This window comes from Peromyscus leucopus, chromosome 10, assembly GCF_004664715.2.
Source record: "Peromyscus leucopus breed LL Stock chromosome 10, UCI_PerLeu_2.1, whole genome shotgun sequence".
Classification (NCBI taxonomy): domain Eukaryota; kingdom Metazoa; phylum Chordata; class Mammalia; order Rodentia; family Cricetidae; genus Peromyscus; species Peromyscus leucopus.
In genome coordinates this window covers 14401462-14412755 of record NC_051071.1, presented here as the reverse complement: position 1 = coordinate 14412755, position 11294 = coordinate 14401462, and the positions used below count along the sequence as shown (strand labels likewise).

Genomic DNA, 11294 nt, shown 5'->3' with positions numbered 1-11294 from the left:
CAAAGACGTGTCACCTGGAGGCGAAAGGGCAGTCAGGTAAGGTGAGTGGGTCTGGAGGGAGAAAGCAGCTAAGAGGTGTGATTGGCAGGACTCTAGACCCATAGGGTGAGGCAGGGGACCGGACAAGAGTGAACACTGGATGTGGACTCATCGAGAGAGGGCCTAGCGAGGGCAGTGAGTATGGGGCATGCGAGGATTCGTACCTGGGGCATGGGAGCTAAAGCTGGAGTCTTGGCCCTCCAGTGATGCTGGCCAGTGGCGGAAGAGACCTGTGGCTCACGGAGAGGCCAGGAAAGGCCCCACCCAGAACACTGGAACTGCCTCCCCTCCTCCCCGTCTTCCCCCTCCCCCCGCTTCCCCTCCCCCATCTTTTCTTTCTCTCATTTGATATTTTGAATCTCACCATGTAGTCCAGGTTGGCCTCGAACTTGGACTCTTCTCCCCTCTGCCTTTTGAAGGCTAGACCTGCAGGCATGCACACCAGGCCTGACCTTTGGGAAGCTTTTTGCTCCAGGGACCTAGGGAGGAAATAGACTCAAGTTCAACACTAGAGCCACCCATTCTGAGGCGGGTGCAGGAGGTCTCCTTAGTCCCCTGCCTTGGTTCTTCTGGTCTTGGGTGATCTGCGTCACTGACTCTCAGAGATGGAGATGAAGAGGATCGCGGCCCCATCGAGGGACGTGAGGAGCAGGGAGTGGCCAAGTTCACACGGTCATTCAAGTTTAAGGTAACTGAAATGGTGGCTAACTGAAACATGACACACATGGGAAGGGTGGCTTCGGCTTCCTGGGAGGGAGGGTGGCATCTTGGCTTACTTCTGTCAGGGAGACAGTTCTCTGTGTTCTTCTATGGTTATCTTTATTCTCATCTGTAGTGACAGGATACTGACCCGAATGATGATAGAAATTACTGGCTCAGTGTTTACTGTGCCACAGATGATGTGGACTATCTACCTTGAGCCTGAATGGGTGCCATTTTATCTTTTCAAATCCCTCTCTGTAGCCCAAACCGCCTTTCAACTCCTGATCCTCCTGCCTCAGCCTCCTGAGTGCTGGGATTACAGCTGTGGACCAACACACCTGGCTGACCATTTCATCCTGGACTTACCACCTCTTAGGGCACGTAGAGTAAATGCTTATGACGGCCTGTGAGATGTCACAGGTTCTGTGACCGGATTCAGCAGGACTTTGCCTGTCGTGATCTGTAGCCAAGATGAAGAAGCGTGGTGTGCTGTTGAGAAGCCAGAGTGCCCAAGCCCGCCTGGTACCCCCTGCAGGCATTTGCAGTGGTTCCCCCTGGTGAGTGTTCGTTCTGGTGATCTGGATCATGAAGATGAGGGAAGAGTCTGCACACAACAGGGCACAATGACAGTCTGGGGCAGTGGATATCTGAAACAGTGTCTAAAATGGACATAGTAAGGCTGGGAAAAGAGAAACGGGAAACCTGCTTTTAGGTTCTAAAACTTCAGTGATATAAGATGACAGAAAGTTTGATTTGATGGTGGTTAGGGGAGAAGCTACTCACCTACATGAGTTAAAGAGGCAGATCTGTCATCACCTGGGATAGCACTGTAGGATAGGCTAAGTGCTGAAACAGAATAAACATGAAGCCCACGCCAGCGGTGAGGAGATGCCTGGTCCAGCCTGGGGACCACACTGACATGCAGAGAAGAATGTGGACAGGGGAAGACCTGGTCAAAGGGGATCATGACAGTGACCTTCAGATATGCAGGGAAAGGGGGTTAGGTTTACCCAACGACACAGGGAGACAGCTCAAAACAAGAGGAAGCTTATGTGACATTTCCTAATCACAATGAGAGCGTGTGGGGTCCCTTGAGGGTCCTGAGCCCAGTGGCGACCCTGTACATGTTCAGACTACGTAGGCCATTCCTTCTGAGGGAACACACAGGAAGGTGTAACCAAAGCTGGGTTGGGTCCTCCTCTGGATATAGCTGCAATTGTTGAACATAAGTCAGACTCCTGAATCATGCTTCAATCACTTCTGCTGTGAGAATTGACTCATCTTTGGCCCTTTATATTTTGCAGTAACAGTGTTTTTATTGAACAGGGTTTTCTGTAACCACTCGGCCCTGATATTAGCCTAAGGTGTGTTACGGCAAGACAACCCCCGGCTGCGTGTGTCCTGGCTCTGATGCCTCTGGAGCTCCTGGGAGAGGTTTGGGGGAGCACTGGCCAGCTCACCTTTCAGCTGTCGAAGCCTAGACTCCCTAAGGGAGCTTCCACCTCAATTCTCTGTGCGTGCGTGCGTTTTGTGTGCGTGCGTGCGTGCGTGCGTGCGTGCGTGTGTGTGTGTGTGTGTGTGTGTGCGCGTGCGTGTATGGTCTACAAGCCTACATGCTTGGGGACAAATTCAGGACATTAAGCATGTGAAACGTGCTTTGATTTTGATTCTTTAGCCCCTTACGTTAGTCAGGGTTCTAGTGTAGCAGAATTTACAGAATGAATCCCTCTGTGTAGAGAAAGGGGATTTATTAGAGTGACTTACCAGGCTGGGCTCCAGCTAATCCAACAATGGCTGCCTATGATTGGAAGGTCCAAAATTCCAGTAGTTGTTCCATCTCAGCCGGCTGTCGGTGTATGCTGGAATCCCAAGAAGTAGGCACTGATGCCAGGGGAGGAACGGACTTGCTGGGGAGGCGAGCAGGCAGCAGAGGGCAGAAGCTGCCCTCTTCCACGTCCACAGGCTTCCAGCAGGTACGACCCAGACGGGAGCTTCCCACCTCCAAAGATCTGGATTAAAGGACTATCCTCCTACTGCAGAGATCTGGATTACAAGTGGCTCTCCCTACTTCAAATGATTTAATTTAGCAAAAATCCCTCACAGGTGTGCCCAGCCACTTTTGGGTTTTAGTTAATTCCAGATGTAGTCAAGTTTACGACTAAAATAGCCACCACACTCCTGTTGTGGGCAGTTCCCTCCTGGGTGGGGAGACCATGCAATATACACCGCCGCCGCCTCCTCCTCGTAAAGTCCCGATGACAAAGCAAGGCACCAGATCTGTCCCCTCTCCCCAACACCTCCTGAGTTTACTAGACACACTTACAGGGCACGGAGCACCGGTGATCCCCAGCCACCCCGGACTGTCTTCAACCCGCATGGATGTGGCTTCCTCATGGCTGTGTAGATGGAGCCCACATCCTCTAGTCTTCCTCGAACTACACACTGTAGCCCTGCTCCAGATGCAAAGGCCACGTGCATTAGGGCCCAGCTGCATACCCCTGGCTGGGTGCTCAGGGGAGGTGCCCTAACTCCCCATCCTCCATTCTGTGAGACGGCCAGCCAGCAATGCTAGGATGATAAGTAGGTGCAGCTGACCACGTGGACATGGGGGCTGGCTGGGAGGACAGTGCTGTAAACACCAGCCCTGATTCCTTATTTTATGCCTGAAATATCAGACTTGAAGCATCGGTCACTCTAGGCCATTCTTACCTGGTGTCAATGGTGTCATGACTTCGCTCCACTGGCCCGTTCCAGTGGCCACCGTAGGCTGCCATTGGCTGGCAGCTTCTTCTCTAGCAAATGTCATCCCTTTTTTCTGGCAAATGTCTTATGACAATATTCTAAAAGTATTTGTCTTAAACCTATGTGGTTATTTTGCCTGCGTGTATGTATGTGTAACTCGTGTGCTTGGTGCCAGAGGTCAGAACAGGGTGTCAGACCCCTGAAACCGGAGTTTCAGATGTCCGTGAGCCGCCACGTGCTCGCCGAGAAGCAAACCCTGGCCCTCTCTGCAAAAGCGACAGGTGCTCCTAACCGCTGTGCTCTCTAAGGCCCCCACCCCTAATTACTTTTTAGGAATTTTCTGCTCAACCTAATTTGATGGGAACATTTTCGGGGGGACTCCCTATACATTTTTTTTTTTTTCTCCAGACAAGGGTTTCTCTGTATAGCTCTGGCTATCCTGGAACTCTCTCTGTAGATCAGGCTGGCCTCAAACTCAGAGCTCTGCCTGCCTCCGGCTCCTGAGTGCTGGGATTAAAGGTGTGCACCACCACTGCACAGCCCTATAAGTTCTTATTTTACTATCTCAATATTCTGAAGACAGGCTATAATGAATCATGGGAATTTCTTTTATGAGTTCATATTGTACATATAAAAACAGTTCAGTTGTTAAAAAGCACTGATTCTATTTGTGTGTGTGTGTGTGTGTGTGTGTGTGTGTGTGTACACGTGTGTCACTGCAGACAACCTTCAAGTTGTCACCTTTCTACCTTGTTTGAGACAATCTCTTTTGCCACTGTGTAAACCAGGCTAGCTGGCCCTAGAGATTAATAGCTTAATTTATTTCACTTTCTGTGTATAAATGTTTGGCCTGCATGTATGTCTGTTAACATAATTGTGGCTGGTGCCCTCCGATGTCAGAAGGGTTGATCCCCTGGAACTGTAGTTATGGATGGCTGTGAGCCACCATGGGACTAGAACCCGGGTCTTCTGCAAATCCAAGTGCCCTTGACCAGTGGGCCATCTTTCCAGCCTCACGATTCAGTTCGGAGAAACCTGATTCTAATTCTTCCTGATTTTAACCAGATAGAAGTCCTACCTTCTTGTGGAACAAAACATTAATTCTGAATAAAACCACATATTCAAATGCATTACATGTTCCCTGAGACGCTAAAGTACAAAGACAAAAGACTAAATTTCTTTTAAATTATTTTATTATTGTGTAAGCTAAAAGGAAATTTACACACTGAAATCTCAAAAACCTTGGGCATGCACATTAACCTTGTTAGAGGCTCTTCTACATGTCTTCTTTTTCCATAGGAATTTCCCCAAACATTTAAAACCCAGTTTGTTTTGTTCTTACTGTATATACAGCCTAAACCATAGCAATCTATGATTATGTCATTTTACACTGTGCAAAATCCTCAAAGAATAATGGTATGATAGAACAGAAAGATTTCTAACCAATTTCATTTTAAGACATTCATATCATTTGGTCCTTCTCCAAATCACACTAATTAAAACAGGCACAATCTCGATCAAGCCTCTAATCAAATTCTGACAGTGATCCACACCCCACAACCAGAGAGCAGCGATGACCTCTGCAAAAGGTCACACAGCAATATGCCAGATTGAAAAAACTAAAAACAGAGCCCAGAAAAGTTAACAAAAGCCAGGCCTGACAAGAAGCATCACATACAAAACTAAAAACCAGACGGGGACGTGAGCGTCTGTGATGGTGAAATGACAGCACACACAGCGGGGGAAGTAAGGGCGGCCAGTGCAATGGGAAAGACTGAAGGGGATTTCACAGACAGTGGAGATTTTAGTTTTTAATTTTCTTTTTTTATTTCAAAAGTTTTTTTTAAGAAGGACACCACCAGTGTATTTCACAAAGACATAAATGTATACACCCCAGCAACACAAAAGAATAAATCTTCAAAAATGTTCATCCCCAATTATTTACATTTTTTTCTAATATAAATTTAGGACTTCAGTATGTAAATAAATATACATTACTATGTATACCTTTCTAGTGTGGCTTACCAACAAATCAGCTGAACTTGAATGTATTTATTGATTTTTACATTACAGCAGATATGCTTTTGATGGTCGGGAGGGGTGGAGGAAAGGAAAAGTATTTGGAACTGTCCAGTTCAACCAGCTATCCGTCTGCTTGTTCCTGGGAGCTTGTGGAAGGTGTCAGTGTGGCTGGGAACATCAACACCTTGGCATGCATGAAGGTTAGGTCAGGAAGGCTGGCGATCACCTTCACAGCCTCTTCACTTAGGTGTTCCTCTCTTTTTGGTTTCCTGTCAGCAATGAGAAAGGACCAGTGTGTTAATGGGGCTGTTCTGTGAAAAGTCATTCCCTCTCCAGGCTTGCGGTCAGCAGTCTCGGGGCAGCTGATGGCTTTTCCTCTGCTAGCTGCTGAAGGACAATGGACATGGCTTCTTTGTTGTCCATGACATAAGCATGAAGACACAGAGACCCATATGCACATGTGTACAGGCTCAAGGCCTTAGTTAAGCATCTACCCAGCCATAATCTTCAAACATTACTAAGCACAAGTAGAGTGCTAAAGCCTTGGTAACAGTCCGCCCACCTGGATTTCCCCGCCTGCTGCAAAACTACCAAAAATCACCTCAACACGAAAGGTGTGGTGCAAGGCCTGTAAGTCATTTCACCTCAGGCTTTCTCAACCTAATGGGGAATTCCAAGAGAGCCTCCTGCCAAGCTGGGATGCAGGCAGGAACCGGGGAGGCAGTCTGGAAACCCTACAGGCCTCTTGTCCTGTAGACAATGTCTCTTAACCACATCCCCTCACTGTAACAAGCAAGTAGCTTGAAGCATATCACAGATACACAAAAATTCCTGGTGAACTAGTGGGCAAGCTGAAGAAAATACCCAGCGAGCATCAAATATGCCCAAACAGTGCACAATGCCATCCAAACCACCCAGTTGTTAAATATGTTGAAGGGATCGTTTCAGTCACATAGATACTATTTGAATAGAGATCAGTTTCAGACCAAAGATCACTTGAAATTGACTACAGAAAGCCCAATTCTTTTTTTTATGGTGATCATATCAGCAGATGAATCAATATTCAACCCAGTCCTACTTAGAAGAACACAATGGCGATCCTACATTAAAAAAAAATTACATTTTGGATCCCACTTAATGTAATCCATCATTAGATGCTCGAGGAACTTCTGAGTCAAACAAGTGTCTGCTTCCTAGGCGCGGTCAGGCACCCTCACTAACACGACTGCAGAGTGCAGTGGTCAGCCTGCAGCCATGCAGTCTGCAGGGCGTGCGGTGTGCGGCAGTTTCAGTGTGTTGGGAGACTCTGACCTAGCCCAGGCAAAATGTTTATTACCCTGTATTTGCAAGCCTCTGGATGTAATTTCCAGTTGACAGAGATTGGAGGAATAAAGAACTCAGTGAACATTACTTGCAGAAAACACCAGTATGTGCAAGTAGTCCTGAAGATGCCCCATTTGTGAAGTGCAGGTAGGTCCGGGAGAGAAGGACAAGCAAAGTTCCTAACCAAGAGACAACTGGACGATTGGTCTAGGTGTGACCAATGGCTTTCAGAGGTAGTACGAAATGGAATTTAAAAGTTCCGACGATTTTTAAGTTTGTGCACGTATTTGCAGTTATTTATGTGAGCTATTCTTATTAAGATACACAAAGCACATGCTTGAGACTTTGAGAACAATTATATTGATCTCCATTTCTTTTTAGCTGAGATTTACCTTTGTCAATGGACTACACACAAATGACAGTCCAGTGGCCTGTGATCAATTAATTCACTTCTCCCCAAAAGCAGACATGGTAAGACCTTTCAAAAGGGTAAAGAAACTTTTCAAGAAACTGCAAGCATAACCGAATATCCCTATGCAGGGCAGGGCGTGGGGGGAATATAGACTTCTCCCACTTTCTACTACATTAAAATGAATTTAAAAATGCCTTAGAAAATTGGGTGCGGTGCTCATACCTTTAATCCCAGCAGTTGGGAACCAGAGGCAGGCGGATCTGAGTTCCAGGACAGCCAGGGCTACAGAGAAACCCTTTCTCAAAAACCAAACAAAACAACCAATGAAACAAAAAAACCCCACAAAACTGAAATGCATTAAAAACCCACATATAAGGGTTGAAACTACAAACTGTTAGGTATAAGAGCCTCCTAATTTTGAATTAGGCAACGATTATTTTAACCTAAAGTACAAATAACAAAAGAAAAAGTTTCATTTTGATGAACCCAGTTGTTTTTTGAGTGCCGACACATGGTATAGAAACTGAAAAGATAACAGAGTAGCAAATATTTGAAAATTATGTGTCTGAGAAAGGTCTGGTATTTTTTAAATATAATTTATTGGTTTTTATTTTCTGTGCATGTCTGTGTGAGGGTGTTGGAAGTCCTCGAACTGGAGTTGCAGACAGTTGTGAGCTGCTGCCTTGTGGGTGCTGGGAACCCAGGTCCTCTGGAAGAGCAGCCAGTGCTGTTAACCACTGAGCCGTCTCTCCAGCCCCAAGGTCTGATATTTATAGCCTATAAGGAAAGCTTACAAATGATCTGACTGAAAACAGGCAGAGAATCTCAAGCAGCATTCTTGAAAGCAGAGGCATGGATGCTAATAAGCACATCAGAAGATGTTCAATAGCTTTGCTACCAGGGAAATGCAAATTACAATGACGAGGTACAACTGCACACCCACTGACACAGCTCACCGAAGGTCAGACACGTTTTGGAGAGAATGTGGAGAACCTGGAAGCTCCCGTTCCTGGTGGGAATATAAAACACTACATCCCAGCACTCTGGAGGTGAATGCCAAGAGGATCAGTGTTCAGGGCCAGTGGGCAACATGAGACCTGCCTCAGCCAGTCACCACAGGCCACTAAGCCCTGTGTGGTGTGCACGTCCGTGATCTAGCCCCTGGAGGGTGAGGAGTACTGAGTCTGAGGCAAGCCTGAGATGCTTGTTTTCCTTTTCCAATCCCCGCCCCCTTTTCTGCCATGTTGTGCTAGGGCTCAAACCCAGGACCTGTGCATGATAGGCAAATGCTACTGCTAAGCTAAAACCTCAGTCTGAGGCCGGGCGGTGGTGGCGCACACCTTTAATCCCAGCACTCGGGAGGCAGCCTGGGCTACAGAGTGAGTTCCAGGATAGGTAGGACTGTTTCACAGAGAAACCTCGGAAAAGCAAACAAAGAAACCCAAAACCCCAAAACCTCAGCCTGAGACCCTGACTCAGGCCTCTACCCATATCACACAATGGAACAGGCAAATGTACACAGGGGATTTTAGGCTGAAGGTTAAAAACATTTTCTGGGTCATTACTGATGACAGTCACAAAGCTTCATGAACCTGCTAAAAACTAGTGAGTTCACACACGTGAGAAAGGCAGAATGGACGATGTTCACTAAATCAGTAAGATCCCAAACGGAACCTAAGCATGCCGCTAGCCGCTAGCTCCTTGGCTTGTACAGATGCCAGTCAGTGGCCGTGTAGCTACCCCCAGCTGGCCACACACTAATGTAATTAAAAAATAACTTTTCTTCATAACAGGACAGCTGAGCAAGAAGGCGGAACTATCTTCAAACTCGGATTTCTTTAAAACTAACATGGTGAGTGCCAGGGATGCAGATCAGGGTGTGCGCTCGCCTGGCGTGGACAAGGCCACGGGAACAACCCCCCCCCCCAGCCAGATGAGGTGGCACATGCCTGTAGTGTGCTATGCCGATTTGGTTTGCACAGTTTGACATCAGGTGGCAGCCCCTCCAGTGTGGGTTCCAGGCTGCCTAAGGAGGGACAAACTGGCTCCAGTCAGACCCAGAGCACATCAGAACACCCACCACACACAAACAAGAAAAGAAGTGACGTGCGAGACCAGAGCCCACCACGGGAAGAGAAGACCCCATCACGCTTCCTCAGTACTCAAAGGCTCTTGGGAAGCTGTGTGAGCCTCCAAGAGGGCTCAGTCAGTCAAGGACCCTGACAACCTGGGTTCAGTCCCTGGGGCCCACAAGGTGGAAGGAGAGAACTGACTCCCACAGTTGTCCCCCACTGTCACAGGTGCACCAGGCTCAAGCACCCATCACCCCAGCAATAGCCAAACGCATACCATTTTAGAAATAGAGGAAAGACATGCTCCATGTCAGATGTCCTCCTCTATCCCAACGACAGTTTCTTTGCTCTTAGAGACAGAATTCTGCTTTGTTGCCTAGCCTGGCCTCAAGTTTATAATCCTCCTGCCTCAGCTTTCTGGATGCTGAAATTATAAGCATCATCACTACACCCACCTCAGCTCCTGCTTTAACCCTTTCCTATCCTATAGCTCTTCAAAAAGCTTTTCCACTCAACTATCCATGTAATGTAAAGAGCCAAGACGCTTTTGCTAACCTTTACTTAAAAAGAACATGAAATAAATCCTGAAAAAAGACTGAAAAAGTCTTTTGAAATCTCACAAGCCACCTGTCTACCTTTTCTCTGCACAACTAAGACTTGCTGACGGAAGGCTGGGCCTGACGCTCTACCTTAAACATCTGCTGAGCATGTACAAGGCTTTTGGTTTGACCTTAGCAGTGGGAAAAAACAAAACAAAACACCGGCTTCTGCCCTTGCAAAACAAACAAACAAACAAACAAATAAATAAAAAAAAACCACACTCCACTGGTGATACTTTAGAACTTTAAATACTAAGATGTGGATATTTTTTTCTCATTGCTTTCAAAGAACAAAACATCCTTCAAAATGAACTTCAAAGTTGGCAGCTTGTTTTCAATTGATTTCATTTCCATGTTAAAGTGGGTCTGAGAAGAGCCCGGTGGTAGAGCCTGGAGTATGTAAGGCCCTGGGTCTGCTCTCCCGTACCTCAACAACAGGAAGGTCAGACAGTATTAGGGAGAGTCTCGCTGGCAGCTACAGCTTGCCTCCTAGACGGGAGCTTCCGTTGTAGTTGATTCTTTAGGTCAGAAGAGGGAGCGAAGTCTAGCAGGAATGGAGGCTGGGCTATTAACACAGGGACGGCCAGGAGCCTAAAGGAAGGCACACAGCTAAGAGCGTGGGGAGAGCTCCCCCTACTGGCACGGGGATGAACTTCGGTAGACTGCAACTGCAGAGGAAGGCAGGGAAGCATGCTCCTAGACAGCAGGGGAGTCCCAGGCAGGACAAGCACAAACCCCACAGCAGGTCATTACAGAAGGTTCACTTCACAGGCAAAGACAATGCAGGGCCATTCAGCAACGGCGTGAACCTGTGGGCAAAAGGACCTACATGCTCCAAATCTATTTCCTGGAAATTAAAGGCACCTACAGTCATAAAACTAGTAACAGTAGCTTTTCAAGATTGTTCCTGTCTGTTGAATGGTTGGACACCCATAGAGAATAAGGTTTAAAAGACACTGTGATCATTTAAGTCCGGAGTGGTGGTGCACACCTTTGACCCCAGCATTGGGGAGACAGATGGAGGTGGTTCTAAGTTCAAGGCCAGCCTAGTCTATGTAACAAGCTTCAGGACAGTCAAAACTACACAGAAAGACCCTGTCTCAAAAACAAACAAAAACCCAGAGATTGCAATCATTTAAGGAAAAATTAAAAAAAAAATCATAAGAAAAAGGAAGAAATAGATGTTTCTTATGAAAGAATTAACTTTAAAAAGATAAATCTAAATAGCATGTGTTATTTACTAGGAAATCCTAAACTTCTCCTAAAGTGGGCCACAGACACATAAACATCCCTCTTGAAGATGCACATGAACGATGATCTGGGAAACAGAAGAGTGCTAACCAATCAGCATCTGCCCTGGCACTGGTGAAGCCCTGTCAGGAA

At 46.8% G+C, this 11294-nt stretch overlaps 1 protein-coding gene across 2 annotated transcripts in view; it reads right to left on the bottom strand.

Annotated features, from left to right (window-relative positions):
* Positions 1-4658: 4658 nt before the first annotated feature.
* The window catches only part of Aftph (aftiphilin), a 68626-nt gene continuing 61990 nt past the window's right edge, over positions 4659-11294 (bottom strand). For both annotated transcript variants that reach the window (XM_028876319.2, XM_028876320.2), the window contains one exon: positions 4659-5774. In XM_028876319.2, coding sequence (XP_028732152.1) covers positions 5627-5774 — 148 coding nt within the window. In that variant the 3' untranslated portion in view covers positions 4659-5626. The remainder of the gene's footprint in view (positions 5775-11294) is intronic.